The 18,554-nt window shown below is 42.1% G+C and overlaps 1 protein-coding gene across 1 annotated transcript in view; it reads right to left on the bottom strand.

The window, feature by feature from the left end:
• atrnl1a (attractin-like 1a) overlaps positions 1-18,554 on the bottom strand; it is a 436,027-nt gene that overhangs the window by 165,338 nt on the left and 252,135 nt on the right. The window contains exons 26-27 of the mRNA XM_056291780.1: positions 15,716-15,777; positions 4,578-4,656 (exon numbers count right to left, since the gene is read on the bottom strand). Of these exons, the coding sequence (XP_056147755.1) occupies positions 4,578-4,656; positions 15,716-15,777 (141 nt within the window). The remainder of the gene's footprint in view (positions 1-4,577; positions 4,657-15,715; positions 15,778-18,554) is intronic.

Below are 18,554 nucleotides of genomic sequence, written 5' to 3'. Positions count from 1 at the left end.
TATGGATATCATTTTCACAAATAACTTTGTCGCATGCTTATTATGTTTCAATAAAGCAATTCCTTTATTGCAGTATAATCACAGCACTGGCACCATTTATAACGCTGGTGAAAATAACGTATTTCTATTTGGTTTGTGGAGCTCAGCTTGCTGTAGAGGATGCTGTGTTTTTTTCCAGGGCAAATGGTGTAATTTTTCTAAATAAAAATATATTAGCAAATACAAATAGTTACACCTGAAGTCATCACTACAAATGTGCTGTAAGAAAGCACAGAAGTTTTTTTTTTTTTAATGTGCAGAATATTTACTTCATTTTTAAAATCAAACTCTAGGGAAACAAATACTGTGCATCTATGCCTCTATTTCTCTTTTGACTTGTTAAATTCATTTATCTGTCTCTCTTTGTGCTGACCGGCTTTTCTTACAAGCTCTTCTTGTCTGTACAGCTTCCACATCTCCTGCCCATCAGGTGCTCCATGGCCAACCATTGTAGGTCAGCAACAATACAACAACCGATACTGAATCAAACACCCAGCTATTGATCCTCTTAAGTCCAAAGGTGAAATGCCCTTTTTCCATTATGCAGGTATTGGTCAAATTATGCACAACATTCAATGGAAATGTTTATACTTTTACAATAAACTTCTGCAATTTATTGATCATGGTATTGCCCCCTGCCAGGTAAGTATAACTTCTGCAATTTCTTCAGATGCCGCTCAGGCACACTATAAATTCAAATGGGTCACCAGCGTTTTTGCTCTCTATTTCAACCAGTGTGTACTGCAGGTCAAAAGTTAGCCTGTGACCCACTGCTTACAACAACAACTATTAACACATCGTTGTTTATGGAGGTTCAAGGAAAAATGCAAAATAATTTTCCCATAACTTATAAAACTAAATAGTACAGAAGGAAATATAATTTAATTGCTTGTGCTTCAGTAGCAAGCACAACAAATGAAATGTAAAATGGCATGGTATCACTCTAAGGCTGACAGTTGGTGGGCCTCGTTGTTTACCTAAATTTGTGCAGGTCTTTTTTGATAATGTTTGAGCATGCCTAGTTTGAAATAATACACTTTTCAGGTTTTTCATTATTTTATGCCAGCCAAGATCAAATAATTACCCAGTAAATAGTAACTGATTTCCATCCAAGAGGATGTCAACTTCAAGCCAAATGTGCAGCAGCTGAATTTGCCATGGAGCTCCCACAGTGATGATTCCCCTTTAAAGTCAGAGGTCTCTGTTTATTAGAGTCTCTGTTTTTATCTATAGGGAAAAATGGCGAGGAAAAAGAGCCCTCAGCGAGAGAGAGAGAGAGAGAGAGAGAGAGAGAGAGAGAGAGAGAGAGAGAGAGAGAGAGAGAGAGAGAGAGAGAGAGTATATGAGGGACCAACAAGACAGAGAGACAACAGAGAGACAAAGTGACAAAAAGCGAGATAGAAAGTCAAGGGAATGGCAGGGAGTGTGGGTAAATAAACCAATGGTCCAGTAAATACAGCATTGCGGTTCCATTGCAATATGAGACTGGGCCTCATAAATAATGAAGCCTTGTCGGCCATCCCGCCGGCAGTTAGTACAGCAGTCCTCACACTGGGGAAACAGGGCTAAACAAACATTGTGCTAGCAGGCCGCTGGTGACTGCACACACTTCACACTACAGATATCAATCACCATTTCCTGTGTACACACTCACACATGTACATGCCTACAAATGCAACAGCACAGGGACTCGCACAAACACGTTTAAAAAAGGATCAAATAGCCTGAGACTGAGAAAGATATAAACTCAGTATGACTTTGATTTAAGAGTGCATCAGCTTCCTGTTCACCATTGCCACTGTACACTTTATCATGCTCACTTTATTTTGAATCTAGCTTATTTTATTACCAAACAGATTCAATTTGCCAATATATGACTTACATCTTCAAGAGCAGCCATCGTAGTGTGCCATTCCGATGCACCAGACCATGCAGTCGACACTACAGCAACGTGACAGAAAGAGCTACTTGCACTTCATTCACCTACTGCAGAAGCTTAATTAAAGCAAAACAATATTTCAACACACTTAGGGAGATTACCAGTTCCACTAATTGAAGCTCAATCCATTTGAAACACTTGCCATAAAAGTAGCATAACGTATACCCGACATCTAAATAGTCTGACAAGATTTGCACACTAAAGCACAACTGCCTCTGGATAACAGCTGAACAGCAGCAGTAGTAGTAGGGGACCTTAGCTAACAAGTGTATTTAACTACAATAGTTCCCCGTGGAATGTCTGTGGATTACACCAAAAACAAGTCTATTATCTCTGCATCACATAACCAACACTGAATATTCCCTTGATCAACACACACACACACACACACACACACACACACACACACACACACACACACACACACACACACACACACACACACACACACACACACACACAAGGCTCCCCGAAAGGGCACAACACCTTCAAACTACCGGCCGATAACCTCCCTCTCCATGACATGCAAGATCCTGTCTGGCTGAAGGAAGAACTATATTGGATTTTGAAGGTGAAATCCACAGTAGTCCCAGTAATAGGAGCAATAGGGGTTGTGACCCCCAAAGTGGGAGAGTGGGGCTCCAGCAGATCCCAGGAATAACATCTGAAGCCTCTGTCCAGAAGAGTGCAAACTCCCAGGCCTCTAGTAGAGGACCCGAACTTGAGGAAGACACACATCACCCGAAAAAGGGTGAGAGGGAGATTACACATCCATCCATCCATCCATTATCCATACTGCTTATCCTGTTCTCAGGGTGCTCAGGGTCCCCCCTGAGATAATATATATGAACGTCACATGAGCTAGTTACTGCAAATTGAATTAGGATACCCTCAGCAACAAGGAGGAAACTGGTAAAATGTCACAAAAAAACAAAACAAAAAAGAAAAACCCAAAAAAAACCAATCAAATATGTTGAAGTTCTTCAAACCAGTAGATCTGTCAGACCTTAAACAGGCCAAAGTTGTTTCAGCAGATCAACAGGGTGGTGATAATAGCACTGTCGATAGTATTGAAACAGAGTGGAGATCGATAGACAGACAGGCAGACAGACAGACAGACAGGCAGACAGACAGACAGAACACACCACTTAGTTCGGTTTCTTAGCCTGCTTGCATTTTGTGGTTGTACATAGAACTTTCATCCCAAATTCCACTTCCCCCCCATTGTAGCAACCCACAGACAGAAGGGAAAAGAGAGGGAAGTGAAGGAACAGTCAATGAGAGAGAGAGAGAGAGAGAGAGAGAGAGAGAGAGAGAGAGAGAGAGAGAGAGAGAGAGAGAGAGAGAGAGAGAGAGAGAGGGAGCTGCAAACCGTGAACAGCTATTTCTACGTGCCCCCCCCCCCCCGGTAATTTTGAGAGATCATTGTGAACGCTCGGATTAATAAATGTAAATAAATACTGCTTTGTTGGTGATAACAGTTTGGTTTGGTTTCAACAGCTAGCGCGTTGTCCAATGTGCTCCAGGCACTGTGGATTTGTTGATGCGTTTCGTGACTTTTTCTCCCCCCCGACCCGCTGGAACAGCACCCTCTCTGTGCTCCGGGACCTCTTCATTTACAAACGAAGCACTGGATATATCACTCCATTCCACTTCATTTAGCATCACTCTGTCTGACTTAATTGGTTCATGAGGGGCACTAATTAAGGGGAATGGCCTTGTTTATCGTCACAGCGACGCTTGTTAAACTATGAGATTTTTTATTTCTCTCTTGCACCGATGACATTAACCCACCTTTCAAAACCAACAGTGTGAGAGAGTGTGAGCGTGCATGCCTGTGTGTGTGTTGAGGGGCGGGAGTTACTTGACAGTGTATTTGATGTAGTCTTGCCGTCTAGCATTTAATGTAGAGTAGACTCAAGTACCGGGCACTACTTCTGCTCATTCATCAATATTCTCTACCCATTTAATCCTTTCAAGGGTGGAGTGAAGCCACACCCAATCCCCGAGTACAGTGTGAAGAAGGCTGGGAGATATCATGGCTGGCTAGCCAATAACAAAGCCAAAACAGGCCCACAGCCACTCTCACTTACAGGCAATTCAGATGCTCCAGTCACTGAACATGCACGTCTTCTTTGTAAGCAGGAGTGGGAGGAAATGGTACTGAATCATGGAAACTCACATGAAACCATGTATTCCGATTCTGAACACAATAAGAACATACAAACTCCACAAAGAAGGGCTGAGTTTGTCCAGCCCATGGCGCTCTTTGCTGGAGGCAACAAGGCTGACCACTAAAACCAAACAACGTCTAGCCAAACGGCCAGTGGCTTGGTTTAGACAGTTATACAGCACACACAGGACCAGACATTGTGTATCTTCAGGCACAAAGCAGGACACCAAAAAACAAAATTCTGAAACAGACACTCACTGTTCTCCTTTTACCCTGCATACTTTCTTCAGAAACACACACACACACACACACACACACACACACACACACACACACACACACACACACACACACACACACACACACACAGTGCAAAAAACTGCACATGCAAACCCGCAAAGGCATTAAGATGATCCTCCGTCTTACCTCTCTGCGTCGGGAGGCCCAGCAGGTCTGTTTGATTTTCCAAACCACAGCTGCCACCAGTAACAGGGACAGGAAACAACTGGAGAGAATAGGAGAGAAAAGTACTTCATAAGTCAACCACTCATTCAAGCAATCATCATACTATATAGCAAAATCTGTGTGGAGGAAAAAAAGAAAAAGAAAAAAGAAATCACAGGAACAAAGATGTCATCAACCAACCATAGTGAGGTGTTCAAAAGAGGAAAAGTACCCAAAACCAAAATCACAACAAAGCAACGGTTTGTTTAAGTGGACCTTCCAACTTAAACAAGCCTTCTTCCTACGGAGTTCATGAAGGGTTGCATCTGACACTGACCACTCTGGGCACTTGCACACTTTTTTTTCTTTTTTTTTAAATCTACCAAATAGCATACCTCTGACAAAGGCAAGCATGACAAAGTAGAGCCAGAAAATATTACGATGTCTTGCTTTTCAAAAAGTGTTTTTACGTTTCCATGATCAATACTTAATATCTATTTTATTGCTGGGGGGAATTAAAGACTGAGCACCGACGGTGACAACAGACTTGCAAAAAACAACAAACTCAAACTTCATACCAAAATGTATTACTGAGACAACTAACAAAAAAAACAACAAAAAAAAAAAACAAAAAAAAAATATATATATATATATATATATATATATGAATTGACAGATTTCTTGTAATTTTCCTGAAAAAAAAAACCTTTCAAATCCATCACACTCTAACCAGTTTATCCAACTGCTATGATACCACACAGATGTTCAACGCTTCCGAAGAGGTAGGAGAAGAGAAGGATCCTGGGGGAAACTGGTGGCCAGATGTAAAGCAGCGGTAACCACAAGCAGCTGGAAACTGATGGCAGCAAAGGGCAGCGCAAGGCCAAGGAACGAGCCACCCTCTTCAACAAAGACCAAAGTCACACATATGCAGACAAGTACGCACAAACCATGTACGTACACACACAATCAACCCTTGCTTCTACCCTGACATACAGTGGGACACAGGCGCACACATACCCATTCCCATGAACATTCAGCCCCGGGGCCCAATGTTATCTGGCCAAACACAAAGCTCTTTTCTCAGCCACAGCTTCTGGCAGAGGCTCGAAAGAAACTTGTCAAAGAACTTACGACAGGACGTTCATTAGAAAGTACTGAGAACACCAGCTCTGGAACAATCCCTCTTTTCATCTGTGTGTGCGCATGCATGCATGTGTGTGTGTCCAGTGTGGAAGGGATGACAGCATGGTAAAGGGTATTACTGCCGTAATGAGCATGACATTTCCAGTCGCAGCCTGCAGAAGAGGCTGCACTCAGGGCCTGTGAAACCATAGTGTGCAGCTCCCACTCGCCTGTACTCTGACCAGTGTGAAGCACCATAATGAGGAACTACCCTCTGTTGGTGAAGACGTGGTGCGTCTTGCTCAAGTTCTTCTATAAAAGTAATTACAAGCAACCTGAAGGGAAATGTTACCAACAGTTTTTAAGTTTTTGCAACCAGCACTGATGAATAATGTAGTCGATTGAAGCGATTAAGTCCTAACTGTGTACTATATTTATGGAGAAATCTGTATTGTCCTGCTCAGAGTCTCTCCAACAGCATCTCCATGTACCAGGATGCATTGCTGCACGCTAGCTTCTTTCTTGTCATCTGTAAAATCCTCTGCGCTAGTGGTGTAGGATGTCCTTTCCTCAAATGGAAACGCAGCTTAGCAGTCAACATGAGGATATTTTTTAACAGTGTCTTTAGAGTAGATTAACGTATTAGTAAACCTGATATGCTGTAGTTTTTCTGGCTGCAAACTGACACCAAGATACATCACTTGGTGGTCAGGAAAAAAAAAAAACTGAGTTTCACTGCTGCTGCAGAGATGAGGAAAGGATCAGGAAGACCTGCAGGCGTTTTTCATCTGCTATTCCTGTCACAGATAAAAAGAGATGAGGTTGAAAATCGGTAAAATTTTCCTTTAAAGAAATCTGTGTATTAATCTTGACAAAACGTTTTCTTAAGTGAGTAGGTTACCTGCAGCATTTTGGCTGTTTATTGGGACAGCAAGGAGGTGAGGGGAAAGATGGACTAGAGGAAGGGCAAGAAGATGTCAAGCAGTCTAGAGAGACCCAGACTCAATGAAAACTAGAGAAAAAAAGTTGCAACCTTTTTCAATACGTAAATGATACCATGGAAAATGACCTCAGTCGCTGTAAAAATGAAGCCACAGGAAGCCCTATAGTGCTTCAGATTTACCACCCTGATATATGCCCTCCACTTTGACTGGGTCAGATTTCAAGCACTCTATTGTGATTAGAAAGTACAAGCAATGCAAACCAATGGAATATCTCTTTACATAGCAAAAGTAGACAATTTACACAATTTGCAATGATTCCCCGGCATAGTTTGTGTTGCCTCTGCCAGCTATTAAATGGGCTATGGGGCCAGACTCAGCCATATAACCAATGGAGTGGAGTCGGCTAACTGTCACTATTACCAATGCATTAGGGAGATGGCGGGAAGGGAAAGGGAGTATGGGAGGGATGAAGACCTTGATGAGTTTCAGGTGGGTTTTGTTAACACTCCACTGAGCCACAGGATAGGTTTAGATTTAGGACCACTTAGCTACAGGTAATGGCAATCAAGCTGATTAACTGAGGAGGATAATGCAGGACTCCGCTTGGTAAACAGGAGTAAGAATGAGACATGTAAGGATAATTGTATATGTGTGTGCATGGGTTGCTAAAGGTGAGTGTATTTGTTCTGTGACTGTATGTGCACATATATATCTGTGTTCTTATGTGTTTTGTTTTTTTTCTTTGTGTGTGTTGTAAGCGGATCATTTCAGCAGGGTGGTACAGTTTGGCATCAGTGATCACAGGTATCTAGCAGCGGTAAAAAAAATAACAAGGGAAAAACACGTCGCACACAAACACAAACACACACACACACCCCACACGGTGAGGAAAACCCAATCATCTGAAGCACATGAGAACATAGTGCAACTATCTGAATCCCCAGTGGGTAGAGAACACAGTCTATAAGGTATCTGGCGATCATGAGTCACAGATAGCATACGATCGGCGACAGCTCTCCATCTATATAACCGACACGTCACCCCTCGATGTATACGTCTGGAGAGAGACAGAACACACTTCTGACTGCCTGGACAGTAAGCTGCAGGCTACAGTGCTTTATCATTTATCTGCTTTCGATACAACAGGAGCAGCAGAAAGTAGTAGTAGTAGTAGTAGTAGTAGTAGTGGTGGTAGTATTGATAACAACAGTAACATATACAGAAGTTCAAAAAATAAAGAGGAAACAAATTGCCAAGGAATTTTATTTACCTTTTTTTGGGAGGGATTTTAATAATAATAATAATAAATCAATCTTATATAGCGCTTTTCTAACACTCAAAGTCGCTTTAAAATAAACGGGGTGAAACAAGACAATTTTCCCTCCTTTTTCTCTCCAATTGTACATGGCCAATTACCCCACTCTTCCGAGCCGTCCCGGTCACTGCTCTACCCCCTCTGCCGATCCAGGGAGGGCTGCAGACTACCACAGGCCTCCTCCGATACATGTGGAGTCGCCAGCTACTTCTTTTCACCTGACAGTGAGGAGTTTCACCAGGGGGATGTAGTACGTGGGAGGATCACCCTATTCCCCCTCCCCCTGGAACAGGCGCCCCGATCAACCAGAGGAGGTGCTAGTGCAGCGACCAGGACACATACCCACATCCGGCTTCCCACCGGCAGACACAGCCAATTGTGTCTGTAGAGATGCTCGACCAAGCCAGAGGTTAACTCAGGGATTGGAACCAGCGATCCCTGTGTTGGTACGCAATGGAATAGACCGCTACACTACCCAGACGCCCACAGATGATTGTCTTGTAATGTATCGAGTATCCCAGAATCGCTGTATCATGATAACATTGTTATTGTGGGCAACATCCATCCATCCATCCATCCATTATCCAAGCCACTTATCCGAAGTCGGGTTGCGGGATGCTGGAGAGTATTCCAGCAGTCATCGGGCAGCAGGTGGGGAGACACCCTGGACAGGCTGCAACATACATATATCTATATACACTACCGTTCAAAAGTTTGGGATCACCCAAACAATTTTGTGTTTTCCATGAAAAGTCACACTTATTCACCACCATATGTTGTGAAATGAATAGAAAATAGAGTCAAGACATTGACAAGGTTAGAAATAATGATTTGTATTTGAAATAAGATTTTTTTTACATCAAACTTTGCTTTCGTCAAAGAATCCTCCATTTGCAGCAATTACAGCATTGCAGACCTTTGGCATTCTAGCTGTTAATTTGTTGAGGTAATCTGGAGAAATTGCACCCCACGCTTCCAGAAGCAGCTCCCACAAGTTGGATTGGTTGGATGGGCACTTCTTTGAGCAGATTGAGTTTCTGGAGCATCACATTTGTGGGGTCAATTAAACGCTCAAAATGGCCAGAAAAAGAGAACTTTCATCTGAAACTCGACAGTCTATTCTTGTTCTTAGAAATGAAGGCTATTCCATGCGAGAAATTGCTAAGAAATTGAAGATTTCCTACACCGGTGTGTACTACTCCCTTCAGAGGACAGCACAAACAGGCTCTAACCAGAGTAGAAAAAGAAGTGGGAGGCCGCGTTGCACAACTGAGCAAGAAGATAAGTACATTAGAGTCTCTAGTTTGAGAAACAGACGCCTCACAGGTCCCCAACTGGCATCTTCATTAAATAGTACCTGTTAGAGCCTGTTTGTGCTGTCCTCTGACAAATAGAGTCAATGTCTTGACTCTATTTTCTATTCATTTCACAACATATGGTGGTGAATAAGTGTGACTTTTCATGGAAAACACGAAATTGTTTGGGTGATCCCAAACTTTTGAACGGTAGTGTATATATATGTGTGTGTGTGTGTGTGTGTGTGTGTGTGTGTGTGTGTGTGTGTGTGTGTGTGTGTGTGTGTGTGTGTGTGTGTGTGTATGTATACATGTATGTATATGTATGTATATGTATATACAGTGGGGAGAACAAGTATTTGATACACTGCCGATTTTGCAGGTTTTCCCACTTACAAAGCATGTAGAGGTCTAATTTTTATCATAGGTACACTTCAACTGTGAGAGACGGATTCTAAAACAAAAATCCAGAAAATCACATTGTATGATTTTTAAGTAATTAATTTGCTTTTTATTGCATTACATAAGTATTTGATACATCAGAAAAACAGAACTTGATATTTGGTAAAGAAACCTTTGTTTGCAATTACAGAGATCAGATGTTTCCTGTAGTTTTTGACCAGGTTTGCACACACTGCAGTGGGGATTTTGGCCCACTCCTCCATACAGATCTTCTCCAGATCCTTCAGCTTTTGGGGCTGATGCTGGGCAACACAGACTTTCATCTCCCTACAAAGATATTCTATTGGGTTCAGGTCTGGAGACTGGCTAGGCCACTCCAGGACCTTGAGATGCTTCTTACGGAGCCACTCCTTAGTTGCCCTGGCTGTGTGTTTCGGGTCGTTGTCATGCTGGAAGACCCAGCCACGACCCATCTTCAATGCTCTTATTGAGGGAAGGAGGTTGTTGGCCAAGATCTCGTGATACATGGCCCCATCCATCCTCCCCTCAATACGGTGCAGTCGTCCGGTCCCCTTTGCAGAAAAGCATCCCCAAAGAATGATGTTTCCACCTCCATGCTTCACGGTTGGGATGGTGTTCTTGGGGTTGTACTCATCCTTCTTCTTCCTCCAAACACGGCGAGTGGAGTTTATACCAAAAAGCTCTATTTTGGTCTCATCAGACCACATGACCTTTTCCCATTCCTCCTCTGGATCATCCAGATGGTCATGGGCAAACTTCAGACGGTCCTTGACATGCACTGGCTTGAGCAGGGGGACCTTGCATGCGCTGCAGGATTTTAATCCATGACGGCGTCATGTGTTACTAATGGTTTTCTTTGAGACTGTGGTCCCAGCTCTCTTCAGGTCATTGACCAGGTCCTGCCGTGTAGTTCTGGGCTGATTCCTCACCTTTCTCATGATCATTGATGCCCCACGAGGTGAGATCTTGCATGGAGCCCCAGACCGAGGGAGATTGACCGTCATCTTGAACTTCTTCCATTTTCTAATAATTGCGCCAACAGTTGTTGCCTTCTCACCAAGCTGCTTGCCTATTGTCCTGGAGCCCATCCCAGCCTTGAGCAGGTCTACAATTTTGTCCCTGATGTCCTTAGACAGCTCTCTGGTCTTGGCCATTGTGGAGAGGTTGGAGTCTGATTGAGTATGTGGACAGGTGTCTTTTATACAGGTAACAAGTTCAAACAGGTACAGTTAATACAGGTAATGAGTGGAGAACAGGAGGGCTTCTTAAAGAAAAACTAACAGGTCTGTGAGAGCCGGAATTCTTACTGGTTGGTAAGTGATCAAATACTTATTTCATGCAATAAAATGCAAATTAATTATTTAAAAATCATACAATGTGATTTTCTGGGTTTTTGTTTTAGATTCCGTCTCTCATGGTTGAAGTGTACCTATGATAAAAATTACAGACCTCTACATGCTTTGTAAGTGGGAAAACCTGCAAAATCGGCAGTGTATCAAATACTTGTTCTCCCCTCTGCATGTGTATGTATATATATATATGTGTTTGTGCGTGTGTGTGTGTGTGTGTGTGTGTGTGTGTATATATATATATACACACACATGTATCGTGATAGTATCGTATCGTGAGTTACTCTATGATTCCCACTCCTTACCAGGATAGTACAGAGACATGTATTCATGTTAGCTGAATACTAGTCCCACCACCCTCACCACCTGTTATGTGTTGTGGACGAGTGCTGTTAACATGAAACACCTTTATACGTTTGTTTACATATAACAAAGCAACGCCTTCTGTCTCATTCCCAACTCATGTAGGATGCCTTTCATATCATACATTATGGCATCTATAATGTTTATTCATTATTTTAGCACTCTCCATTTTCCAGATAATTATACCAACCAGCTGACTATTGATAACATCCTCTGCACAAGTTGTCTTAGTTCAAGGTTGACCCATTTTCCAGACATTTCTAAATATGCCAACTCCAGCGCATACATGAGCCTGACATGGAAAATTGAGGGAAGGTTTACAGATTAGGTGGCATGTGTGAATGAGTTTAAACACAGATGAGATACTTCCGGCTTCAGGGCCGACTGGTGGGTTCTTCCTTTTCAGCATAGCTGCTGGCACGAGTGCCATGTCGTTTCACTGGTCAACCATGAAAATGGATGATCTTCCCTACGTTTTTTTACTCTGTACAATTCGATTCTGCATCCAGTGACAGCCCTTGCGTCTTTTTAAGTTTGCGATGCCATTTTTTTCTATATCTGCCACTAGTGCAGGGCTGCCAGGCCAACCAACCTAGTGAAATCAGGTTCTGAGATGGCTGTGCCAGTGTTTTAAAAACGGAGCTTCAATCATTGCTTTCTTTAATTCAGCTCTACTTGCAGTTTGAGCAGAGGATCACGCTTTAGAGTGGAAATACTATTTGTAAATCATGTCAATTGAGTGTTTCATGACCACTTTCAGGGCTCATTAGCTGAAACACACTGTTGACCTAAAATTAGACATCCCTGTCTATACCCTCACCAACCTGCACCAACATGCTTAGCCTCCTACCCATTTCAGTCGAATATAATGCTCCAATATACAGCTTTTAAAGACTCAATTTCAAAAATCCAAATCCTGAAGATGGTCATTTTTGTTTAACTCACTGACACCTTTAATGCTGAGAACTACAACTTGTGTTTGACCACGCCAAACCCCAGAGATCCATTTAAAACGAAACACAGTCAGTGTGCTGTTATGTTTGCACCTTTGCCACTACCCAAAAAAACATAAGAAAGGAAAAAAAATGAACCTGAACCTTCTATCAGCATCTGTTGGAAAAAGGTCTTCTACAAGTTTATTCTGACATATCTGATTGTTAGTCACAAAAAAATTCACTTTTTCCTCAATCTTGACACTATCTGTCTTATGGTGAAGTCATGCTGGAATCTGTGAAACCGCCTGGCATCGCTCCCGCCTGCTATTGTCCGTTGTTCGTGGGTGTGTTGTCTAGACCTAATTGTTGAATATTTTTACACTCAGTTTAATTAATCTGAATAAATTTTAAAAAGCCTAAAGTTCAACTACTAAGACAAATATTCATAGCATAAAGACAAGATAATAGTTCTGTATATTATTTTACACACCAGAAATGCTGAACATTTTTGGCATTTTTCACCAAACAGCGTTTGCTTTGTCCATGCCTTCGCTCACTGGCAGAACAGCTCAGAAAGCTCAACGTGGTTAATTAGCTTCGCTTTTGTGGAACTGAAAACTTATATTTGCAAGGGAATAATTTTCATAGCAGATTGCAACATGAATTTCTCGTGCGACGGGGTCCAAGTTGACTGATTTCAATTTTTTCTCGCCGCTGTTTGCTCCTGCAAATGTGGCTGTTATCGACAAGGCGCAAAACACTTTGGGCCATGAAATTTTTCCAGAAGCCCTACCTCACAGCGATCATTAAAATTAGTATCTATAAAATCATTAATTTTTTGAAATAGTATGAATTAGTTTTTCGTCAATATGCCAGCAGTAGAAAGATTAAATATGAAATATGTTTGCATGTAATCCTCCAGATTGTAGCTTTGAATATCCCCACAAGAAAAGGTTGCCAGGGTGCTAAAACTATTGCACCCACCCAGCATCTAAAAAGCCTAAAATTTCTGAGGTTTCTTGAAATAACTTATTTTTCGGCAATGAAGTCAATATTACCCTGAAACAGCTGACCGATAGCTCAACTGCTGCCAAGCACTTGTGCACTACATCGCACCACAAGAATGAGAAACAGAGAGGCACTGTGAGAAACTAGGAAAGTAAGAGAGGCGAAAAAAGAAAAACAGATCATGTAAAAGAGTGAAAGGGAGATGCAGATCAGGGCAGAAAAGAGACAGAAAATGAGCAAGAGAGAGGCAGAGAAGCTCATTGCTAATCCAGCGCGGGAGAGCAGAAAAGTAATTGGACTGAGCTGAACTGCAATGTCAACAATTAGCATTTCAGACTGAAAAAAGTGCAAGCATAAACACTGGTTAATTATGATCATTTTCCCTTCTTTTTCTAACTCGTTTAAAGATGAGAGATGAGATGAGAGCGACATAAATAAGGGAAAGGAAAAGTGTTTGGAGCTTTTAGGACTCATTTCTAAATGGGGCTTCTTATGGTAATCGGAGTGCCTTATTCAGGGCGAATATTCAAGAGCTTGCAGTTGGGCCCGGCGTTTTATTAAGTAGTCAGTTATTAAAACATATGCAACTTTGACCAAGGTTCTTATTATTGTCTATATTATTAGACATATGGAGCGACAGAGAGATGGACAGATGGACAGCTATGTATGCACTCATCAGCAGAGCTAGGCACATACATGCACACACATACAGACTCATAAACTTGGACATGAAACTAGGCACACATCTACACACAGACCCAGATACTAACAACAACCTTCATGTGGACATGCAGACATGTAAACACATAAACAATTAAGAGAGACAACGGTACACTGAGTTACATTACATTAGCCTGTATTAAACTGTATAATGTAAATATCCATCTTTTATCCCAATTGGGGTCGTGGGACGCTGGAGCCTATCCCAGCAGTCATTGGGCAGCAGGTGGGGAGACACCCTGGACAGACTGCCAGTCCATCACAGGGCCGACACGCACACACATTCACACGTAGGGACAATTTAGTATGGCTGATTCACCTGACCTACATGTCTTTGGAATGTGGGAGGAAAGCGGAGCACCCAGAGGAAACCCACTCAGACACGGGGAGAACATGCAAACTCCACACAGAAGACGACCTGGGATGACCCCCCAAGGTTGGAAAACCCCGAGGTTCGAACCCAGGACCTTCTTGCTGTGAGGCAACCACGCTAACCACTGTGCCACCGTGTTACCCATAATGTAAATAAAAGTAACAAAATATAATAAGATGAACTAGTTCTCAAACTGCAACAGACAACCTTTTGTCCAATCATCACTGAAATTGTGGTGCTATGTAAGAGGCAGGAATTCATAAACACAACTGTGAGAAACACACATACACACAAACATTCACACACAAAAATGCACACCGAAGCAAAACACCAGTTTCTTCCGGCAAAACCAAAGTAATCTCTTAATGATGACATCACTACTTTATGCTGGCCTAAAGGTTGCTGATGTCCGCGAGCCATCTTGGGGCACAAAAACACACTTAATTTACTCACACGGTGGCAGAATGACAAACACATGCACAAACACACAGAGAAGTAGATAGACACGTGGACATGAACAAAAAATGAGCACACACTCAAAACCCCCAAACACACTCTCTCTCTCTCTCTCTCACACACACACACACATACACTTGACTTGACTTGAGTGGCAGAATTTGGCCTGAAGACAGCAAACGCTTTACCAGGCGTCTTCCTCAAAACACCTTCTCGTTCAATCCACTGTCCCGAAGGACTTTGTGAATGCTGTAAGACAGGTCTCATCCATAGTTAGACTTCCTGCGATTAAAGGGACTTATCTGGCCAGCTGCTTTTGAATGGACAGGAGAGCGGGTCAAGCTTCTTGCCAGGCTTTGCAAAAATTTACTTAAGATTACATTCTCATCTCTATCAGATGATCATTTTGTCTTTATCCATTTTGGACCAACTGAATGGAATACGTAGTTCAATGCTTAAGTCAGCAAGTACGAAGGGAAATAATGAATGAGAAATAGGAATTATTCATGGAAAAAAATATTAATCTGACAAACTGCTGATGACCCACTGATTGTGCAAAGTTTTCAATACCGTCAACCTTTCAATCAATTCTGTGGGGCCGTTCCCCAGAAGCTGAAGTGAAAATACTAAGCTGCTCCGCTGAAGCAGTGGAGAGGTCATCACCTCCCTGCTGCCAGCCCTTAAGTTAAGTACAAGTTTTGCCATACATGTAGTTTTATCTTTGGAGGTCGACAGGGTTTCCAATAAGCCAGTGATGTGTGGGTGCCATGCTAAGCCTAAAAAAAAACTGAATAAGACAGACAACAAAACCTACCTGAAGAAGGTCACAAAGAACTGCACCAAATCCATGATGCTGTTATGCTGTGAGAAAGCAATCTGTGGGTAGAGAGAAAAAGAGAGATACGCTGTACTTCACTGAACTGTCTTGAAATGTTTTTTGTCCGTTATATGCAATTTAAACTGTTTGCTTGGATGGTATCATCATCATGGAGTTATTGTTTAGCAATCATTGTTCCTGTTTTAATCAAATTCTTTGTATATATCAATACTAACTCCATAGATTTGCATTCCTCAGCTACTTTTTTGTGTATTTTATATGATAATTTTTCATATACTTAGACACTTGGGCAATATTGTTGACAGAGCTTGCTTGCATGCAAATAAAACACTGAACTGGTTTGAAAGAGAGAGAATGAGAAAGGAAAAAAGAAAAAAAAAGTAGATGCAGGAATAAACAGAAGTATGGCAACAGGTAACAGGTTGATGTCGCAGAAATTAATCTGGATTACAGTCAAACCACCGCATGTACATATACTCGCTTAGAGCACATACACATACATGCATGCACATGCACACACACCATTATAATGACTAAAATCTTGCAAAGGCATGATTTGAGCAACTCAGTAAACTTGAAGTACGTTACTACTATTGGGCATTACACTGATACATAATTTGTTACACTCAGCGCAGTCGGACTTTAATAACATGGAATGTTGTATGCGTACTGGACACATAACCCAGGGGCTTGACATGATTTTTGTTTTGATGAAACCAATAAAACACTGCGACTATATGTCACAGTAGACCAAGTAAGCCTTTACATAACCTTGCTTTCCCGAGCATGTTATGGAACGTCAACTGATGCAATTCTCTGGATGAACATCTCTCTCACCTAAGGCCAATGCTCAGACCAATTACATAAGGCCAACAGTTTTATTGCTGCCCAGGAGATCTGCTCACTGGTCTTTTCTCCCTCCATCCTCTCACTGTTACTTCCTCTTACACTCTCTGCCGTTTTCCCTCTCTCCCTCTATATGATATGCACACCCGCAAATCACAATACGAATGGTCAAGATTGCATCATGTGTTTTTTTGGTTATTAGTACAAGAGAGAAAGGTCTCCGGCCTTCTGTGCTTCACAGTATTCAACGCCATTTTATTCAGCTCGACAACAGCAAGCCTCTTGGATGCTACAGATAGATCGCAACAATACACTGGCCACACAATCCACCTTGATGTTAACTCTACAGATAGTCAAACAAGTTTAATCTACAAACCCCAATTCCAATAAAGTTGGGACGTTGTGTAAAACGTAAATAAAAACAGAATACACAATGATTTGCGAATCCTTTTCGACCTATATTCAATTGAATACACTACAAAGACAAGATATTTAATGTTCGAACTGATAAACTGTATTGTTTTTTTGCAAATATTCACTCAATTTGAATTTGATGCCTGCAACACGTTCCAAAAAAGCTGAGACAGGGGCATATTTACCACTGTGTTACATCACCTTTCCTTTTAACAACACTCAATAAGCGTTTGGGAACTAAGGACACTAATTGTTGAAGCTTTGTAGGTGGAATTCTTTCCCATTCTTGCTTGATGTACGACTTCAGTTGCTCAACAGTCCGGGGTCTCCATTGTCGTATTTTGCGCTTCATAATGCGCCACACATTTTCAATGGGAGACAGGTCTGGACTGCAGGCAGGCCAGTCTAGTACCCGCACTCTTTTACTACGAAGCCATGCTGTTGGAACACGTGCAGAATGTGGCTTGGCATTGTCTTGCTGAAATAAGCAGGGACGTCCCTGAAAAAGACATCGCTTGGATGGCAGCATATGTTGCTCCAAAACCTGTATGTACCTTCAGCATTAATGGTGCCTTCACACTATGCCATGGGCACTAAACCCCCCCCCCCATACCATCACAGATGCTGGCTTTTGAACTTTGTGCTGATAACAATCTGGATGGTCCTTTTCCTCTTTAGCCCGGAGGACATGACGTCCATGATTTCCAAAAACAATTTGAAATGTGGACTCGTCAGACCACAGCACACTTTCCCACTTTGCGTCAGTCCATCTCAGATGAGCTCGGGCCCAGAGAAGCCGGCAGCGTTTTTGGGTGTTGTTGATGTATGGCTTTCACTTTGCATGGTAGAGTTTTAACTTGCACGTGTAGACGTAGCAACGAACTGTGTCAACTGACGATGGTTTTCCCAAGTGTTCCTGAGCCCACGTGGTAATATCCTTTACAGAATGATGTCGGTTTTTAATGCAGTGCCGCCTGAGGGATCGAAGGTCACGGGCATTTAATGTTGGTTTTCGGCCTTGCCGCTTACGTGCAGAGATTTCTCCAGATTCTCTGAATCTTTTGACGATATTATGGACTGTAGATGATGAAATCCCTAAATTCCTTGCAATATGCTGAGAAACGTTGTTCTTAAACTGTTGGACTATTTGCTCATGCAGTTGTTCACAAAGTGGTGACCCTCGCCCCATCCTTGCTTGTGAACGACTGAGCTTTTCGGGGATGCTCCTTTCATACCCAATCATGACACTCACCTGTTTCCAGTTAACCTGTTCACCTGGGGAATGTTCCATACAGGTGGGGTTTTTTTGGAAAACTTTATTTTCCAATTTCCAAGTTTTTTGGAACAGGTATACAAAGCACACGAACAACAACAACAAAAATAAACATGTAGGAATCCCCCCCCCAAGGCTCAAAAAAGAAAAAAAAAGAGGACTATGCAGGGGTTTCTTATTCCAACTCCACATAATAACCATATTTTTGAAGACGATATAAAGTTGTACACATATATCTATAAGTATTTTCGTTACAACCAGGTAAATAAAAAGTACATTCAC

Source organism: Lampris incognitus, chromosome 13 (assembly GCF_029633865.1).
Source record: "Lampris incognitus isolate fLamInc1 chromosome 13, fLamInc1.hap2, whole genome shotgun sequence".
NCBI lineage: Eukaryota > Metazoa > Chordata > Actinopteri > Lampriformes > Lampridae > Lampris > Lampris incognitus.
The sequence above is the reverse complement of the archived record's forward strand: the minus strand, read 5'-3'. Positions and strand labels throughout refer to the sequence as shown.